At 45.4% G+C, this 20,934-nt stretch overlaps 1 protein-coding gene across 3 annotated transcripts in view; it reads right to left on the bottom strand.

Moving 5' to 3' along the window:
- The window catches only part of CDK5RAP2 (CDK5 regulatory subunit associated protein 2), a 95,568-nt gene that overhangs the window by 17,099 nt on the left and 57,535 nt on the right, over positions 1 to 20,934 (bottom strand). For 2 of the 3 annotated variants that reach the window (XM_032233347.1, XM_032233350.1), the window contains exons 21-28: positions 18,963 to 19,425; positions 15,836 to 16,067; positions 14,727 to 14,837; positions 11,793 to 12,351; positions 9,809 to 10,041; positions 7,991 to 8,039; positions 6,785 to 6,903; positions 1,544 to 1,669 (exon numbers count right to left, since the gene is read on the bottom strand). In XM_032233347.1, coding sequence (XP_032089238.1) covers positions 1,544 to 1,669; positions 6,785 to 6,903; positions 7,991 to 8,039; positions 9,809 to 10,041; positions 11,793 to 12,351; positions 14,727 to 14,837; positions 15,836 to 16,067; positions 18,963 to 19,425 — 1,892 coding nt within the window. The remainder of the gene's footprint in view (positions 1 to 1,543; positions 1,670 to 6,784; positions 6,904 to 7,990; positions 8,040 to 9,808; positions 10,042 to 11,792; positions 12,352 to 14,726; positions 14,838 to 15,835; positions 16,068 to 18,962; positions 19,426 to 20,934) is intronic. The other variant, XM_032233348.1, reaches the window with a different exon arrangement.

Raw genomic sequence — 20,934 nt, 5'->3', positions numbered from 1 at the left:
CCCAGGCACAACCACAGAGAGAGAGATGGGTCATCGGCGTTGTGGTTAGTACAGGAATGCAAATGCATATATACATACCCTGTTTCCCCAAAAATAAGACCTAGCTGGAAAATAAACCATAGCATGATTTTTCAAGATGCTTGTAATATAAGTCCTACACCCCAAAAATAAGCCCCAGTTAGGATTGTCAGGCAGATGGATGCATTGAGTGCCATTTATTTTCTCCAAAATAAGACCTAACCAGAAAACAGCGCATTTTTCGGAGTATAAGATGCACCCAAGTATAAGAGGCACTGTAGTATAAGATGCACTAAGGTTTTGAAGGGACAAATAAAAAAAAGTTTTTGCACTCTGCAAACCTCCAAAAAAAGCCCTGTTTTTCGCAAAAAGGGGCCTGTCCCCCCCCCCCCCACCGCAGTGATGAATAGCCTTTAGGAAGCTTATAGAGTGCTCCTGGGGGTTGGGGGGAATTGAGCAAAAAACGACCTGTTTTTTGCTCATTTCTGCTCTCCCCAGCCCCCAGAAGCACTCTGAAAGCCTTCTACAGGCTCTGCACGGTCATTTTGGTGAAGGGAGCGGGTTTCAGGAGGCAAAAAAAGGTTTGGTCAGTGTATAAGACACACCCAGATTTTCAGCCTCTTTTTTGAGGGAAAAAAGGTGCATCTTATAGTCCGAAAATTACGGTAAGCCCTAATGCATCTTTTGGAGCAAAAATTAATATGACCCAGTCTTATTTTTGGGGAAACACAGTACACACACACACCTGCTCTGATAGAATATTTGTAGCTCAGGTTTGAATTGGGGGAGCCCTTGGTGTTCTCTAAGCATGGTTGTTTTCTTGTAGACATTTCATTGCCCTATTAGATAACATCATCAGTGCTAGAAGGGAGTGGGGTTTCTAGAGAGGAGGAGGGGGGAGGAGGGGGAGGGAGGAGGGGGAGGAGGAAAGAACTGTGGGATCCTTGGTACTCTCTGAGCTTGGTTGTTTTCTTGCAGACATCTCATTACCCATCATCAGTGACGGTGGGAGCATTGATGAACACCTAGTTGGGTAAATAAAGCATCCGCATGAAAGCCACCAGAGAGAGAGAGAGCACCAAAGACCATACTATTCAACCCTGAACAACAGATGTTCTTTTCTATCAGTGCTGCTAAATAGGGCAATGTCCTACACAGGTATTTCTCCCAGGAGGAGAATGAAAAGGAGGAGGAGGAGGAGGAGGAGGAGGAGGAGGAGGAGGAGGAGGAGGAGGAGGAGGAGGAGGAGGAGGAGGAGGACAATGAATATGGAGTCCTTGGAGCTCTCTGAGCTTGTGGTTTTCTTGCAGATGTTTCATTACTCAACTAGAGAACATCATCAGTGCTGGGTAATGACCAAGGATGATCATCCATTGCCCTGAGGATGTTTCCAAATCTGGTGTCCTCTGGATGACTTATATGGGGTAGTGGGCATCACCAAAAAATGTAAAATTGGCACCTGTGAGCAGCCCCCTGCCACCAGAAGAGAGATCATGGCTCTCTGAAGTAATCCAAAACATCTTACCTTGGTCTGGGACAGAAGCTGAGACCTGTTGCTCCAGATGCTTCCTCAGATGTTCGTTGGTTTTTATGGAATCTTCTAGTCGTTGTCTCAGCAAGCGTATTTCCTGGAGGTGTTCCATCAAGAGCTCTGAAGAAATTCCAGAGATTGGTTGAATCAGCTTAGGAGGTAGCAGGGAAGCACAGTCAGCTAAGCATGCTGTAGATCTTCTGCAGACAGTGATGGTCCTCCAGTGATTGGGAGGAAAGCTTCAAAAACAGTACCGCCATCACCACCACCCCCAAGCCATGTGGGACACCCCTGATGTCCCTTAACTACGTCATGCGGAGGCCTGACTTCATCTTGACCACCTAAAAAGCCTTCTGCTCAAGCAATTCTATTCTTTGATGCCACCTGCCTTCAGAAGGAGGACAACAGCTTAAAAACTAATGAAGATGGAGAGCAGGAGGTTGCTCTGACCTAGGCTTCCCCAGCGGCATGAAGATGAGTCCTCGCCCCAATAAACTCCTTTTATTTAATTGACCGTGAATTCCTCTCCAGCAAAGTCTTTTCTCTCCCACAGTCCTTCAAGATAGTTCACAATTACCGACCTTGATCAGGCTTGGAGAGTGGCCAGACCGGTATCTTTCAGATGCCACCATACTTGGTGAGAATGCAGGAATGAACTAATTGTCTCCTGCAAACTCCACTCCCCTTTCGCTTCTCTTTTATTCCCTCTGGGAGGGGCCATTCATTGACCACCTGTGGCTTTACTCCCAAGTTGGCCCCTGTTCTTTAGCTGTTCCCTTCGTCTGGCAACTCTGCGCATGTGCACACTGGGAACAGGTTCCAGCCTCACTGATGTTTGACTCTGAAGGCAGCTGATAACTGGCATATGGCCCTGGCCCCATCTCTGCCTCCGACACAGAGCCCTCGTCTGAGCCTTTCCCAGACTCCAGGACTGGCCCAGGTTCCTCCCCAACCTCCCTACTGCCCGAATCTCCTGCCAGCTCAAGTGGCTGGCCACCACAGAAGTGGAGAAGAGGAAGAAAATTGTCCGGATCTTTGCTGGACTGCAGCTATCTAGAAAACTAGTTAGTATTTTTTTAAAAAAAATGTAGCTGCTTAGTGTCTTTGGATATAAAAGAAAGAAAATAAAACTGGATAAAAAGACAGAGCAAGAAGAATGTAGGAAGGGTGGCAGGCAGTTGAAGCAATCAGTATTAGATGATATTAAAATTCCTCCACAGAGGAAACTTAACAGAACAGAGTTAGTTTCCCAGCTTCACTACTTAACTCACTACTGAATTATGGGGTACCACTCAAAAATATCTAAATTAAAACACTGGTGGGCACAACTGTATAGGAAAAAAGCATTTTTTCCCCCTCCACTTTCGGTAACTAAAACAGATCGGCGCAGACCATAATACCCCAATTCATCTCGTGAATTCCATCTCTTTGGCCTCCTTTCTGCACAGACACATGTTCCTTCACCTCCTTTATCGTCCCATCTTCCCCCGCACAAGTGGGCGGTGCTCATCTGTTTCAAAGCCGAAGAGCCAGCACTGTCTTCAGACGTCTCCATGGTCATGTGGCCGGCATGACTCAATACCCGAAGGTGCACGGAACGCTGTTACCTTCCCACCAAAGCTGGTTCCTATTTTCCTACTTCCATTTTTTAACGTGCTTTCAAACTGCTAGGTTGGCAGAAGCTGGGACAAGGAACGGGAGCTCACTCCGTTACGCGGTGCTAGGGATTCGAACCGCCGAACTGCCGACCTTTCTGATCGACAAGCTCAGCGTCTTAGCCACTGAGCCACCCTTTAGACCCACCCCAGACCCACCCAAAAATATCGGTCACCAATTCCTAGGGATCCCCACGACCCAAGCAGGCCGGAGAAGTCAAGAAAGCCCGTGTTATCTAAAGATGCTCATCCCATTTCGGGCACTTCGCTTCACAATATCCTCTGCTTTCCATCTGACACACACACCCACCCACCCACCCCGGCATGGAAGGATCATCCCACCAAAGGACCATGCATTTGAGCTGCACGTCACTGAAAACGAAGCCCCGAGGATGTTGGTTCTTCCGATACCTTTGAGGGTGCAATGCGTGGAACAACGGATCGTTTCCCACCTGCTGTGCATTTCTGCTTTGCTGGAGAAAGCCTACCCCAACTTGTTCTGCTCACCCAGCCCAAAAACCTCCAAACTCCTGTGGCTGCCACCAAATGTTTTTCAGCGCTGCCTGGTTGTCACCCGAGCCTCCAGATTCCTACCTGAAGGGATGCATTTCTGGGCCAGTGCGCCATCAATTATGCAACGCAGGAAACCAGACACTGGTTTCTCTGAGGTTGGTAAGCCTAGCATTTAATCTATGCCAGCTGATTATTGGGTTAGCTGTTTATGGGCATTTCTTTCTTTCTTTCTTTCTTTCTTTCTTTCTTTTTTAAGAGCAGTTGTTTGTGATAAAGAAATCCACAAATCACAAGATGAAACCACTGGTACAATAGTTAGCATATCTCGGAGGCTTCAAGAGGCAAAGCAGAGAAAAGAGAAAGAGTTCGGAGGCCGGGTGAGGACATCAGAAGGTCGACTCAACTTTCTGACCTTCCATGGTGGGTTAAATGAGGACCCCAGATTGTTGGGGGGCAAGAGGCTGACTCTGTAAACCGTTTAGAGAGGGCTGTAAAGCACTGTAAACCGGTAGATAAGTCTAAGTGCCATTGCTATCTGTCTGTCTCTCTCTCTCTCTCTTTCACACACACACACACACACACACACACACACACACATCTATCTATCAGCTGTGGTGGCACAGTGGTTAGAATGCAGTGTTGCAGGCTAATTCTGCCCGCTGCCAGCAGTTCGAGCCTGACCAACTCACGGTTCACTCAGCCTTCCGTCCTTCCGAGGTGGGTAAAATGAGGACCCAGACTGTTGGGGGCAAGAGGCCAATTCTGTAAACCACTTAAGAGAGGGCTATAAAGTACTGTGAAGTGGGATATAAGTGCTATTGCTATCGGGAAGGAAGGAAGGAAGGAAGGAAGGAAGGAAGGAAGGAAGGAAGGAAGGAAGGAAGGAAGGAAGGAAGGATGGATGGATCATGGCGTCACAGTAGTTGGAATGCAATATTGCAGCCTAATTCTGCTCACTGCCAGGAGTTCGATCCTGACCAGCTCAAGGTTGACTAAGCTTTCCTTTCTTCCGAGGTGGGTAAAATGAGATCCCAGCTTGTTGGGGGCAAGAGGCTGACACTGTAAACTGCTTAGAGAGGGCTATAAAGTACTGTGAAGTGGGATATAAGTGCTATTGCTATAAGTGAGTAAGTAAGTAAGTAAGTAAGGAAGGAAGGAAGGAAGGAAGGAAGGAAGGAAGGAAAGAAGGAAGTTTAAGTTTAAGTTTAAGTTTAAGTTTAAGTTTAAGTTAGTTTAAGTTTAAGTTTAAGTAAGTTTAAGTTTTATTTTATTTATATGCCGCCCTATTCCCTAAAAGGGACTCAGGGCGGCGAACAACTTAAACGGGAAGGGGAAACATACAAGTACAAAATAGACATTTAAAATGACCAACAACCACACCTGTCGAGAGGGGAAGGGAGCTCATCAACCCCAGGCCTGCTGACACAGCCAGGTTTTAACGGCTTTTCGGAAAGCAGGGAGAGAGGTGAGGGTCCGAATCTCCGCGGGGAGTTCGTTCCAAAGGGCCGGAGCTGCAACAGAGAAGGCCCTCCCCCAGGTTGTAGCCAGATGGCATTGGCTGGTGGATGGAACCCGGAGGAGGCCGACCCTGTGCGATCTAATGGGTCTTTGGGAGGTAATTGGCAGCAGGCGGTCTCTCAAGGATCATGGTGACACAGTAGTTGGAATGCAATATTGCAGCCTAATTCTGCTCACTACCAGTACTTCGGTCCTGACCAGCTCAAGGTTGACTAAGCCTCCCATCCTTCTGAGGTGGGTAAAATAAGGACCCTGATGGTTGGGGGCAAGAGGCTGACTCTGTAAATCGCTTAGAGAGGGCTCTGAAGCGGTATATAAGTCTAAGTGCTATTGTTATCGCTTCAAGAGCCAAAGCAAAGCTGAAACAGCCTTTGGGGGCCATGTAAGAACTTAAGAAGATCAAGTCAAGGATCTGATTAACCAATCACTCTGCATCCCTCAATGGCCAATCATAAGCATCCATAAATTCATAAATCTGCCCTAGGAGTGGTCATCTCACCCAGTAGATGATATTAATAGCACTATGCCTGAAGCTGTAGGAAATATCATTGAGGCTTCAAGACTCGGTATGGTCAACAAAGCCAATCCTCCACAAATGCATTGAGTCTTTTTTGAAAACTTCTTACGTCTTGTGTTTGAAGGCACCTTTGGGACAACCATGACCTGGATGGCTGAAAATCTCTACAGACTTTTAGCTACACAATTTGGGATGGAGACCCTTGGAATGGGGTGGGAGGAGGAATGGATCTCCAGAGGGGAAAAATTGCAGACTCCAGGAACCATTTGCACCACTCAGGTGACCCTGAGATAAACCTCCAAGTGGCCTCAATGATCCTCTAAAAGGATGCAAATGACCAGCTGTCTGCAAGGAGCATCAATCCTTCCATTCCCCACCATCCATTCAGAGCTGAGGAAGCTTCTTGGATGAGAAGCAAAACGTCTTCAAAGAAAACCAAGGAAGTCCATTTGCCTCCTGAAAAAGCACCCTTGGGACAACCATGGCCTGGAGGACTGAGAATCTCTACAGACTTTTAGCTACACAATTTGGGATGGAGACTCTTCAAATGGGGTGGGAGGAGGAATGGATTTACAGAGGGGAAAATTGCAGACTACAGGAACCTTTTGCACCACTCAGGTGACCCTGAGGACACAGAGAAACCTCCAAGTGGCCTCAAGGACCCTCTAAGAGGATGTAAAGGACCAGCTGTCTGCAAGGAGCATCAATCCTTCCATTCCCCACCATCATTCGATCAGAGCTGAAGAAGCTTCTTGGATGAGAAGCGACATGTCTTCAAAAGAAAAAAAACAAGGAAGTTCAGTTTCCCTCCTGCAAAAAAAACCCAACACCTTTGGGGCAAACATGACCTTGGATCCCTAAGAATCTCTACAGATTTGAAGGCAGAAAGTTTTACCTCCAAGTTCAGCTGGCTGGCTTGAGAAGGGGGTTAGACTAGAAGACCTCCAAGGCCCCTTCCTGACTCTGTTATTTGGTTATTCTGATTTGGCAGGGTTGTCACAGCTGAAGCCTTCCTGACAGAGCAATGTTTACCTGGTGGAAACTTGCTAGGGGTGGCAGTTGGTTTTTCCTTTCCGTTCTCCGCTTCTTCTTCTCCATGAGTGGGCCCTTCTGGAGAAGGCAGGTGTTGGGACACCTCAAAGTCAGACAAGCTACAGGGAAAGAAAATGGGGAAGGTTTAAATGCAGGTCGTCCTCGCCTTTACGACCACGGCTTAGCCCAACATTTCTGTTGCTAAGTGAGCCATTTGTTAATTTTGCTTCGTTTTACAAAAAGGCACAAAAAGGAAAGGACATTTCGATCCGCACAATGGATGAATGGCTGCAAAAGTCGATACAGTTACCGTGTTTCCCCGAAAATAAGATAGGGTCTTATTTTCTTTTGACACACACACACACACAGACACACACACACATGAAATAAGCACTTGGCCTAATTTTTGGGGAGGTAATATTATTTTTGAGGTGCAGGAGGCGGTGAGCGTGGTCACCTCATGGCTGCTGCTGTGTTGTAATATTTTCAGAGAGGGCTTATTTCGGGGGGGCTTATTTTAGCGCATGCACTCAAAAGCCCATGGGCTTATTATCCGGGGAGGTCTTATTTTCAGAGAAACAGGGTAGAAGATTGACTGCTGTGATCAAAGAAAAAAACACAATTGCTTTCGTTTCTCCTTGGAAACCACTTCTGGACTTTGTGCTCGAGGTGGAGGGTGGGGGAAATGGAAACTTTGATTTTGGGGTTTACTCATTCGGTTGATGATAGAAATGGATACTTTTTATTATTATGGAAAAGTAAAAAGTTGAGGTTCGGTGTTAATGCTTTATTCAGCTGCAATAGAGGGGCAGTCAGAAATCAAAGCCTTTTATTTTCCTTTCCCCCCCTCCCCGTCTCACGTATCTTTCCCCTTCCCCTCCCCGCTGGGTCCTCCGATTTGCTTTTTGGGTTCTTGTGTTTTATTCTTATCGTCTAACAAAACGTTCGAAATTCATTCTAAAAGAACGTGAGTGCTCAGCGTGCAATTCCATCTCAATATTTTAAAAACAGGAGCGTGCGGGGCACACTTGGGAATGTAGCTGGTGAACAAAACTCCGCACTGGTGACAGGACAAGCATCCGGCCATTAAAACACTCTGCTAGCTTCAATCAGTTGCCCGGACTCCACCCCGCAAGGAATTATGGGGTCGTTAAAAGGGGATGATGATTTAAACCCACTTATAAAAATCATTCTAGCAGCACCTACCTCTGGGCAAGATTGCAAAGTCTAGTCATTTCGTCGTCTATTGAGTCGCCTATAAAAGCCAGGGAGGAAAAAATAATAATTATAATTACGGTGTCAAGAAAAATCAAGCAGCCTGTCAGAGGATACAGCCTAAAATTGTAGCTATGGAAAAAGCCATCCTTCTAATATTTTTACGGAAAGGAGCCAACATTTAGGGATTATATAAATAAGTAAAAAGTAAGTAAACAATGAGCCTTCTCTGAGTGTTCTTCTCAACCTCTCCCAAGCAGACTGACTCCGGCCTTCTGGCTGGGGATGATGGGAACTGTAGCCCAACGTCACCCTTAGTGAGGCGTACAAACCAGCATCTGCATTTCCTGCGTCGGATGAAAAAATCACACCTGGCCACTTCCTTACAGTGGCACGATTGAGAGCGTTTGAACAAAGTGCATCCCTGTTTGGTTTGGTGGCAGCAGTGCCTCAGATAGAAAGTCCCTACGGAGAGTGGTGAGGACAGCGGAGAAGTTTATAGGAAGCTCGCACCCCGTTATTTGGGATACTGCTTACAGGCGCTATGAGCTAAGAGATTAAAGCATTGTTAGCGACCCCACAAACCCACTTCACGGTCTGTTTCTGTTGCTCCCCTCTTGGAGGAGGTTTCGAAGTATTTCTACCAGGACTACCAGATTCTGTAAGAGCTTTGTTCCCTAGGCCACCCGCCTGGTAAATTCACAATATTCATTTTTCTCGCCATGTACATGTATACATCCGAACTTGATTGTGTTTTCTCTCTGTGTCATACAATGTGTGTGTGTGTGTGTGTGTGTGTGTGTGTGTATAATTTTGTATTTATTTATTTTTGTCATGTTCATGTGGTATATATTGGAGGGGGTGACCCTTTGAAAGCTGTATACAATGGAATTTCATTTTAATGTATGCCGATCAATGTACACACATTCAAAGTGACAATAAAGTTATTGTTCTGTTCTGCTATTCTTCATTATTCTATTCTATTTTGTTCTTATTTCTATTCTATTTCTATTCTATCCCATCACAATTCTCTATTCTATTCTATTCCTATCCTATTCTATTGCATTTTCTATTCTGTTATTCCATTCCATTCCTATTTTATTTCTATTCTATTCCATTCCATTATTTATTCTATTCTAATATTTATTCTATTCTAATATCTACTCTATTCTAATATCTACTCTGTTCTATTCTATTCCATACCAATGTTTACTCTATTCTAATATTTATTCTATTCTAATATCTATATTCTAATATCTACTCTATTCTATTCCATTCCATTCCTATTCATTCCATATTCCATTCTATATTCTATTCTATTCTATTCCATTGTTTATTCTATTCTAATATTTATTCTATTCTAATATCTACTATTTTCATTCCATTCCATTCCAATATTTGTTCTATTCTAATATTTGTTCTATTCTAATATTTGTTCTATTCTAATATTTATTCTATTCTAATATTTATTCTATTCTAATATTTATTCTATTCTAATATTTATTCTATTCTAATATCTACTCTATTCCATTCCATTCCTATTCATTCCATATTCTATTCTATATTCTATTCCCTTATTCCTGTCTGTTCTATATTCTATTCCATTCCATTCCATTGTCTGTAAATGGCATGATGTTGGGAAAGGTAAGGGTTGGGAGAGCTCTAAATTGTCCATTGTCTTTTTTCCTTCTTTTGCGGGGTCAACAGAACATGAAGTCATGATGGGATGGGGCGAAGCCTGGAGAGAAAACCAGAAGAATGGACCCCACCACCATCGCTGAAGTTCTCAAGAAGGTGACAGCTACCCACCATAAAGGCATTGGTGCTCCAGCCTCTCGAAGATCTGGGCGCTTTGGTTGAGCTGCTCCCGAAAGCTCTCGGCTATGTAGTAATCCACCTCGCTGTCCCGCAGGAGATCTTCGAAAGCTCGGATCAAGTTGGACAGGTGTTGCCGGTAGGTGGCGCAAATGTTGTGGCTCTCGTGGATTTTCTGGCGCTGGGGGGACTCCTCGGGAAGCAACAGGCCGACCGAGAAATCTGGCCTGCCAAACAGAAGCAGCAGCTCTAGCCAAGCACTCTAAAAAAAAACACCCTTTTTCTAAATGAGTGTTACTTACCGTATTTTTCGGAATATAAGACGCACCTTTTTTCCCCACAAAAAAGAGGGTGAAAATCTGGGTGCATCTTATACACTGAATACAGCATTTTTTTGCGTCCCGAACTCCCGCCTCCTTCATCAAAATGGTCATGCATAGCCTTTAGGAGGCTTATAGAGTACTCCTGGAGGCTGGGGAGGGTAGAAATGAGCAAAAACTGCCGCATTTTTTTCTCAATTTTATCCCCCCCAGCCCCCAAGAGCACTCTATAAGCTTCCTAAAGGCTATCCATGACCTTTTTTTAATGAAAATAGGGCCGATTTTTGCTTGTTTTTGCCCCCACCCCCCAGGAGCACTCTGCAAGCTCCCTAAACACTATTCATGCCTGGAGTGGGGGGGAGAACGGGCCTCTTTTCGTGAAAAAGTCCATTTTTGGGAGGTTTGCAGAGTGCATAAACTTTTTTTTTTATTTTCCTCTTCAAAACCTTGCTGCGTCTTATACTCCGGTGTGTCTCATACTCTGAAAAATACGGTATTTTGTTTAGAAAATGGGTACGGCCGCCGGCTCGCTCTTAGTGACTTTGGGCAGCTTACCAAAAAAAAACCCCTAAAAACATCAAAACCCAAGACAGGTAGTCCTCGGTTTACAACAGTCCGTTTCGTGATCGTTTAGAGAGAGTTCACCTCAGACTGCGGTTCGTCATGTTTGGGGAGCTGGGTCAGAAGAATGCTGTTGCACGTATTATGACTTACTCTGTTACTTCCTCATCTTCCTACCTGTCCGGCAACCTGGGTCCTGTCACGCCCCCAAACCAGTTCTCCAGGTGGCGCCGTGGGCACCACCATCTTTTTTGCGGGCTTCTGCGCAGAACGGCGCATCAAGCGAGCACTCCCATGAGCAAACCAGCAGTAGCAACTGCCGAAACCAGCCCCTGTCTTTGAACTCATTAGTTTAGTTTATTCAAGGTTATGATGAAAAAAGTCACTTACCGTCGCTTTTCACACTTACGACCACCATAGCACACACACCCCGCCCCATGGTCACGTGTTCAAAATTGAGACACTTGGGCAACTGGTCTGTATTTATGACGGTGGCAGTGTCCCGGGGGGGAGGGGAGTGTCCCCTTTTGCGACCTTCTGACCAACAGCGTCACTGGGGGAAGCCAGATTCGGTGATCGACCAGGTGGCTTACTTAACCGCTGCAGCGATCGGCTTCACAAGGTCGTAAAAGGAGGGAGAAACTCGCTTAACAACCATCTCGCTTAGTGACCATACAAAGTTACGATGAAAAAAGTCACATGGCCATTTTTCGCACTTACGACCATTGTAGCATATCCCTGCCCATGGTCACATGACCAAAATCCACACGCTTGGGCAACTGGTTTGTATTTATGACGGTGGCAGTGTCCCGGGGGTGGGTGGGTCCCCTTTTGCGACCTTTTGACCCGCAAGGTCAATGGGGGAAGCCAGATTTGCTTACTGACCGGGTGGGCTAACTTAACCGCTGCAGCGAGGCTTCACAAGGTCATAAAAGGGGGACAAGAAACTTGCTTAAGGACCATCTCGCTTAGAGCAGAAATTGGGGGATGAATTGAGGTCGTACATTTGAGGACTACCTATATTATAACCATGGCTGTTGTTGTTTTGCAGGGACCCCCAACCCCTTTTCTCCAAAGGCCAAGCGGCTGCTACTTACTCATCCCGGGGCGCAAGGCTTTTGAGCTTGTCGTGCAGACGATGGACTTCATCCACCAGCTTCATGTTGGCCATCTGCTCTTTCTCAAGCTCGGCTTCGTTTTCCGACAACAGTTCCTGGAGCTTCTGGACGGTCTGGTTGTTGGAGGGACCAGATCCGGACGAATCCTCGGCGCCTTCCTTTGGCTGCATTTCATTGGAGAAGCTGGCCAATTCCGGCTCGCTCTCCTTGAACCCTGCCAGAGACGTGGGACTCTCGCCGTCGCTCCCGACGGGATCCAGAGGGTCTCCGGAAGGAGGCGGTTCGATCAGGTTGAAGTGGATCAGCAGCACCTGGTACTTCTCCACCACGGATTTCAGATCCCGGATTCTTTGCCTCAGGTCCTCGATGTCACTCACGGACTCGCAGTCAAAGGCTTCGAAGCTGAGCAAGCTCTGCTTAAAGGAAACGCTCTTCTTGCCCCCCAGGGATGCGGACACAGCGTCCCCATACTGCTTCTCGGGGACACTGAGTGGGGAGCGAAGCTCTGGCGAAGAGGATGGTTTGGACCTGTCTGTCTCTGGAACGGAAAAAGGCAAATGCATTTGAACCGAAGATGGACTCCGTTTGGGACTAAGGAAGCATTCCCTGACAGTAAGAACAATTGACCCGTGGAACAGCTCACCACCAGAAGTTGTGGTTGCAGAGGTTTCTAAAAAGAGGCTGGGCAGTCATTTGTCTGAAAGGCTATAGGGAAACCTATGGCGCGCGTTTGCGATTCCGCATTTCTTTTTTTTGGCACTCGGTGCAGAAAAGGTTCACCCTCATCGTTATGGGGTCTCCTGCTTGAGCAGGGGATTGGACTAGAAGACCTTCCAGGTCTCCTCCATTATTCTGTTATTCTGTGTATTTGTTTGAGGTTGTTAAGTTTCTAGTGTACAGTGTTAAAACTGGTGGTTTCTGCCTTCCAGCAAAGGGGGGGGGGATCATGTGACTTTGCATGCCCTCTAAACTGGGGACTTGAACCCACATTCTTAAAGGTTACAGTTATTGGGTCTTGAATTGGCGGGGGGGGTGTTCTTCCCATGGATTGACTCCAGCAACTCAACCAAAATTATGGTTTGTTTGAAGAAAGAGGGGAAATGAACAGTTTTTATATTTGTGGGATCCTTGGTGATTTCTGAGCTCGGTTGCGGTTATTGTTGTTTTGCAAACGTTTCATTACCATGTTAGGGAACATCATCAGTGTTAGAAAAGTCACTCCCTTCTAGCCCTGAGGATGTTGCCTAGTTAGCTTATGAAACGCCTGCAAGAAAATCACCAAGCTCAGAGAGCATCAAGGACCTCACAGTTCTCCTCCTCCTCCTTCTCCCCGCTTCCTCTTTCTCCTCCCCTCCTCCTCTTTCTCTTCCTCCTCCCTGCAAACCCCACTCCCTTCTAGCACTGATGATGTTACCTAGCTGGGTAATGAAATGTCTGCAAGAAAACAAGCAAGCTCAGAGAGCACCAAGGACTATACAGTTGTTGTTCTCCTCCTCCCCCTCCTCTTTCTCTTCCTCCTCCCAAACCTCAACCCCTTCTCGCACCGATGATGTTACCTAGCTGGGTAATGAAACGTCTGCATGAAAAAAAGCAAGCTCAGAGAGCAGTAAGGATCCCACAGTCTTCCTCCACTTCCTCCTCCTTCTCTCCACAAACCCCATTCCCTCCTAGTACTGATGATGTAACCTAGCTGGGTCATGAAATGTCGCAAGAAAACAACCCAGCTCAGAGAGCACCAAGGACCCCATAGTCCTCCTCTTTTCCTCCTCCTTCTCCTCTTCCTTTCCCCCTCCTCCCAGCACACCCCACTCCCTTCTAGACTGATGACATCACCTAGTTGGGTTATGAAACATCTGCGAGAAAACAGCCCAGCTCAAACAGCACAATGGACCCCTCTGAGCTACAAATATTCTCTTCCATTACTACCATTTTACATTTCTTTACCTCTTAGCTGTCTATCCCAGCTTGCTTCCAGGAGCTTAAAATAGCATCTATCATCCCATCCCTGCCACCAATTTCTTTTCGGCAGTTGCCGATCCCGAGCTGTAAGCTCAGCTCAAGGAGAACGATTGGCACAAACTCATTTAATGAGCTTCCATGGGGAGGAGGGGGGGGGGCTGTAGCCTCCAACCTGCGCCTTCCAAATTCTAACCTGCCACCTTCAGGCCCCGCTACCTGTAGTTCTTCGACTAATTAAAACAAATCTCCAATTGCATGTTGTTGCTGTTTTTTAAAAGAACCTTAATTTCGCTTTTGCATTTGTATGCAGCCACTTTCTCTTTCCTATTTGTTATTCCGTTTTTGCCACGGAAAGAAATGATTGATGGGGTAACTTTGGAGGTCTCTTTGATGTTGAGCAAGAGGGAATGGAGAATTTGATACCAGGTGTTTTTTTTTTAACTCCATGATCATTAATCTCACGTACAAACCGCTTTAAGCTGTTCGGTTACGTCCCGAGAAATTCAAACGGGGGGGGTGGAAAGGTATCTGTAGCTCACAAAATGTGCTTATTAGAAGGCACTCGATGGCCACTTAAAAATAAAATTACAGAGAGGATCAGAGAAATTTCATCGCTGCCGGCTCAAGAGGGAAGCTATACCTTCCAATTATATGCATTAACCGGCTTCGTGAATCCCGCTGACGAGTCAAAAAAAAAAAAAAAAAGTTAATTCTCAGAAGCTGCTTTTCCAAAACTGCAAACAGCAGCTGGGGAGGGAACAATTAACGGCAGCAAAAAAAAAAAAAAAATCAACTAGGAGACAGAATATTTTAACAGAAAATAACAGAATTATTTTAACCTGGTGGTGTTGTTTTTTTGCGGGTTGGCAATTACACCCCCTGCAAATTGCACCTGTGCAAAAATCAATAAAAAATTGTAGGAGCTGCAGAAATTCAAACAAGGGGAAACTGTACCTATTTGGGTTGGGTTGCTGATACGCCGATCCTGGTCTCTTTGGCCAGCGCTTTGGATACCGGGCAAGTTAAGATCTGCTTCAAAGATCTTTGGCTGGATGGCCGACACTTCTGCAGAAATAGGCAGGCGATATATTGAGTTTAGGAGACCAGGAAATGACAATGTTTAAAAATGTAAAAAAAAAATTGAAAAGGGGGGGGGGGAAGGGAATGTTGCTGTTTTTTTTAAATTCCTCTTCTCCTTTCTATTTTTAAGGGGGAAATGGACAGGATTTAAATACTAAGTTCATTAAAGGTAAAGGTTCCCCTTGCACATATGTGCTAGTCATTCCCGACTCTAGGAGGCGGTGCTTATCTCCATTTCAAAGCTGAAGAGCCAGCGCTGTCCAAAGACGTCTCCGTGGTCATGTGGTCGGCATGATTCAACGCCAAAGGCGCATGGAACGCTCTTCCCTTCCCACCAAAGGTGGTTCCTGTTTTTCTACTTGCATTTTTTAAATGTGCTTTCGAACTGCTCGGTTGGCAGAAGCTGGGACAAGTCACGGGAGCTCACTCCGTTAATGCGGTGCTAGGGATTCGAACCGCCGAACTGCCAACCTTTCTGATCGACACCTCAGTGTTTTAGCCACTGAGCCACCACGTCCCTCAGTATATTGCGGTGCAAGGAAAGGCTGGGCACAGAGTCTCCGAGATTCACGGACAGATCTTCAGACTCCTGACATGAATCTAACGACCAAACAAATTGTTTCCTGCAAAAGCCCCTTCCCCTTTCGCTCCTCTTTTATTCCCTATGGGAGGGGCCATTCACCTTCCACCTGTGGCTTTACTCCCAAGTCGACCTTGATTTCTGAGTTGTTCTTTTCTTCCGGCAGCTTTGCACATGTGCACACTGGGAACAGGCTCCAGCTGTTCCTCTGCCTCACTGCTGTCTGGCTCTGAAGGCAGCTGAGAACTGCCAGACGGCCTCAGCCCTGTCTCTGCCTCCAACGCAGAGCCCTTGTCCGAGCCTTCCCCAGACTCCAAGACTGGCCCATCTTCCTCCCCAACCTCCTCACTGTCTGACTCTGCTGCCAGCTCTGCTGGCGGGCCACAACAACATCTCCCCATACCTGCTTGTTTGTCTTCTTCTCGTACATCCTTCCGGAGGGACCCGTGTCCCTCGGCTTCACTTTGTTGGGCCTCTTCTCTCCACTGCCTTCCCTTCGGGCCTTGGTCCAGGGTGAAGACACAATCCTGGTCTGGCCTGGACAGTGGGGACATTAAGGAGATGCTCCCCAGGGATCTGGAGGCTTTCAGCAAAACAGGCAAGCGCGATTTCTTGGGCTGGTAGCAAGAGTTGCTCTGAACGAAACAACGAGACCAAGAAAGGATTTAAACGGCGCATCAAAAGAGACCGGAAGGAGAAATCAAATACAGTCGGAGGGAATCCAGGACCAGCTGAGAGGGAGAAAAATGGGGTGCATTTTTGTGCCTGGGGATATGGGGTGAGGGAAGGCACACTCCAACTGGAGAAGAAGGGAGGGAAAACTCAGCCTTCCGGGCTGCAAAACGGGAGAAAAATGTTTACCCGTTCACTCTCTTTTTTGTGTTTCTAATACAGGTAGTATACCATTTTGGACAAGTGATCACCCAGTCTCCTCTTAAAGGCCTCCATTGATGGAGCACTCACAACTTCTGGTGGCCAGCCATTCCACTGGTTGATTGTCCTTCCTGTTAGGAAGTTTCTCCTTAATTCTATGTTGCTTCTCTCCTTGATTAGTTTCTATCCATTGTTTCTTGTCCTGCCTTCTGGTGATTTATTATCATTTTATGATTATGATCATGATTGTCACTTGTTGCTTGCATATATTAGTTACCAGAGAAAAATTTCTTGTGTCCAATCGCACTTAGCAATAAAGAATTCTATTCTATTCTAATCTCTATTCTATTCTAATTTCTATTCTATTCTTATTTCTAGTCTATTCTAATTTCTATTCTATTCTAATTTCTATTCTATTCTTATTTCTATTCTATTCTAATTTCTATTCTATTCTAATTTCTATTCTATTCTAATTTCTATTCTAATTTTCATTATATTGTTTTCTAATTTCTTTTCGAATTTCTATTCTATTCTGATTTCTATTCTATTTTAATTTTTATTCTATTCTTTTTATTCTATTCAAATTTCTATTCTATTCTAATTTCTATTCTAATTTTCATTATATTCTAATTTCTTTTCGAATTTCTATTCTGATTTTTATTCTATTCAAATTTCTATCCTATTCCAATTTCTATTGTAATCTATTCTAATTTTTATTCTATTCTTTTTATTCTGTTCAAATTTCTATTCTATTCTAATTTCTATTCTAATTTTCATTATATTATATTCTCTTTTCGAATTTCTATTATATTCTGATTTCTATTCTATTCTATTCTGATTTCTATTTTATTCTAATTGTTTTTCTTTTCTATTCTATTCTATTCTATTTTATTCTATTCATTCTGAGTCATTGCGACCTTCCGAGGAGAAGGCAGATTTACTTAACAACCATGTTACTGACTTAGCAACTGCAATGATTCACTTAACGACTGTGGCAGAAAAGGTCATAAAACGGGGCAGCATTTACTTTCACTCTCTTGGGCTCAACTGTGGCAGAAGGACTGACTCCCTGTAAGTTGAACAAACTGGATGGCTATAGATTTTATAAAATGTAATTCTTAACCCAGCTATCTTCCCCCTTCCCTTTTTTTTCGTCTGATCCCTTTGCAAATTCAGAAAGATCTTTCTTAAAAAAAATGATTAAGGAAGCCCGTCGACACCCCATGCATCATTAACTTAAGAAATTACCCCTGAATATTGCAGTAACTATGAAAATTACTGGTTATTTCTGGGCATTAAGGATGTTCAGGAACAATGCTCTACCAGGGACTGATTAGCTGTAATAGAGAATAATGGCTAAAAGACCATAATAGCTAGAACCAACGTTACTCCAATGGCTTCAGAATTTCTTCTGGGTGGGCAGTGATGGGACAAGGCCCTCCCCAGAAGACACCCTCTTGAGTGGAGGTGTCTGGCAAGAGCCATCTCTTTGCCTCAGTTACTCAGTGAGTAAGGGGTGAGAAGAGACAGGGAAAGAGAAGGAAAAATAGAATCAGAGGTCCTCTAAAACAGCAGTCACCAACTGGGGGTCCAGGAGAAAATTTTGGGGGTCCGCAGAAAAATGATTTGCATTTTTTAACATTACACTAAATCAGGGGGTCCTCAAACTACGACCCCTGGGATGGATACGTGCAATGGACGCTTGTGTTGCTGCAGAGAGTCTCTCCCTTCGGGGTCTTTTTGTGGGGGGCAGAAATTCCAACTTGGGGTCTGCTTCAGCCTCTTGGTGGGGAGCTTTGGGCGAAGGTTGGAGGGAAGCGCCGCAGGTGGCGAAGAGCTGGAGGGCCTCGTTCCAGTGGGATGGCAACACGGCCTTCTCCTCGCTTTCTCCGTCCTCTTCCTGTCTGCACAAACCCCACTCCCTTCTAGCACTGATGATGTTCCCTAGTTGGGTCATGAAACATCCGCAAGAAAACCACCAAACTCAGAGAGTATCAAGGAGCCCATAGTCCTTTTTCTCCTCCTCCTCCTCCTTCTCCTCCTCCATGTCTTCCTCCTTCCCCTCCTCTCTCTAAACCCCACTCTCTTCTAACTCTGATGATGTCCCCTAGTTGGGTTATGAAACGTCTGCAAGAAAACCACCAAGCTCAGAGAGTTATCAAGGAGCCCATAGTCCTTTTTCTCCTCCTCCTTCTCCTCCTCCTCCTCCTCCTCTTCCTCCATGTCTTCCTCCTTCCCCATCTCCTCTCTCTAAACCCCACTGTCTTCTAACTCTGATGATGCCCCCTAGTTGGGTTATGAAACGTCTGCAAGAAAACCACCAAGCTCAGAGAGTATCAAGGAGCCCATAGTTCTTTTTCTCCTCCTCCTCCTCCATGTCTTCCTCCTTCCCCTCCTCCTCTCTCTAAACCCCACTCTCTTCTAACTCTGATGATGTTCCCTAGTTGGGTCATGAAACATCCGCAAGAAAACCACCAAGCTCAGAGAGCACCAGGTATGACTTCTTCTCTTCCTCCTCCTCTTCCTTTCTGCAAACCCTACTCTCTTCCAGCATTGATGACGTTCTCTAGTTTGGTGATGAGATCTCCGCAAGAAAACCACCAAGCTCAGAGAGCACCAAGGACTCCCTCCTTTAACCCCGATCCACTGATACTCACTTTGTTTGCTTTGCTGACTTGAAGGGGCGCCTTCTGCGGATCGCTCTTGCCCGAGACGTACCTCTGCAAGCAATCCTGGTCAAACCGAGACGATTGGGGGGCAGCTGCGTCTTCAGAGACTGGCGTCTTTTTGCCTTCGTGCTTCGGCCATGCGGCGGCCCCCGGCCCGGTTATCGTTTGGGTAGCCGTGTCCTTCACTTCCACTTTGGACGATTCGGTCTCCATGTTCGACTCGCTTGTGCTTTCGGGGTCCTCGGTTCCAGGGGTGGGCTGCGGTTCACCTTGCTGCTTCAGCGAGATGTTGGTCTGCATCAGCTGTTCGAGTTCAGCTCTCAGCTGAATAATCAGCTGCTTGAGGTCCCCCTCCTCTTTGTTCTCCAGATCATCGCTTAAACTGCCTCGCTCGGAGATCTTCTCGGGATCCAGCGGCTCATTTGCAGCTTTGCTCGGTCTTTGTCCGCTTCTTATGCAGAGAGCGGAGAGGGGAAGGCAGAACAGAGGGAGAAAAATAACAAAATTGGAAAAAAGATAACACCAAACATTTGTAAAGAAAACAAATTCTCCGATTGCCAAACAGTTTCCTGGCTCATCATAAAGCCTGAATGAATTCCTTTTTCGTGTCAACCCACCTCAAAAGAGAGTCAGGTGATAATTAATACTGGAAAATTATTGTTGGAACTCTGGATGATTGGTGACATTATGGTCAATTGAAAATATGAATGTATATTATAAATTAATGGGAATTCTTTGTTTTAATCTCTGCTTTTTCTCCTTAGAGATAGGTGATACTATAATACTTTAAAGATTCATTTGATAGATAATTATGAATTTAAAGAAACAAGGATTGTTACAAATGAAAGAATATTAATGGTAATTTGAACACATTAATGCTCAATGACAGTGAAATACCCAGTTATGTTTAATGTAAACCAGGGATATTAATCCTAAGCTTAAGAATTGATGCACAAAAATTTCTAACCAAACGACATGCTCGATGAAATGGAGGAAAGTTGTTCTTTGTTCTTCTCTTGCTTTGATTTGTATGTGTTGTTTTGTTTAAAAAGAATAAAAATATATTGATAAAAAATAAAAGAGTCAGATGAGAGGGCGGAAGATTAGCGAGAAAACCAGTAAAGGCAAAGGTTCCTCTTCCACATCTGTGCTAGTCCTTCCTGACTCTAGGGGGCACTGCTCATCTCCGTTTGAAAGCCGAAGAGCCAGCGCTGTCCGAAGACGTCTCCGTGGTCATGTGGCCAGCATGACTCAACGCCCGAAGGCGCACTGAACGCTGTTCCCTTCCCACCAAAGGTGGTCCCTGTTTTTGTACTGGTGTTTTTTAACGTGCTTTCGAACTGCTACACTGGCAGAAGCTGGGACAAGTCATGGGAGCTCACTCTGTTAGGCGGCGCTAGGGATTCGAACTGCCGAACTGCCGATCTTTCTGATTGACAAGCACGGCGTCTTAGTCACTGCACCACCCTGTCTGTTTTATAATTATAAACGACCTTTATATTTAATTCATACAGAACAATACCTTTGTTTGTGCCAGCTAGGGACCAAGGGAAGAAAAGGGCGATGTAATACCCCATCCTTCCAATGATGCATCATCTTTCTTGCGCATTACGTTATCTCTTATTTTTAGGGAAAACTTAGACATAACCAGGGGAGTGAGGGAGGCGTCTTTATGCGTTTTTTAACGTGCTTTCAAACTGCTCAGTTGGCAGAAGCTGGAACAAGTCACGGGAGCTCACTCTGTTACACGGCCTGGGGATTCGAACCGCCCAATTGCCAACCATTCTGATCGACAAGCTCAGCGTCTTAGCCACTGGCTATGGTAAGGTAACAGTGTTCCATGCGTTTAGTCATACCGGTCACATGTATATAAATTCTGTTCATTTATATTAGCATATAAATATGCTAATAAAATTAACAGAATTACAAATAAGCTAATATAAAAAGAAATCTAGTTAAA

The sequence above is a fragment of the Thamnophis elegans genome, chromosome 16, assembly GCF_009769535.1.
Source record: "Thamnophis elegans isolate rThaEle1 chromosome 16, rThaEle1.pri, whole genome shotgun sequence".
NCBI classification, from domain to species: Eukaryota; Metazoa; Chordata; class Lepidosauria; order Squamata; family Colubridae; genus Thamnophis; species Thamnophis elegans.
Note: the sequence above shows the minus strand (reverse complement) of the source record. Positions and strands in the feature narration are given on the sequence as shown.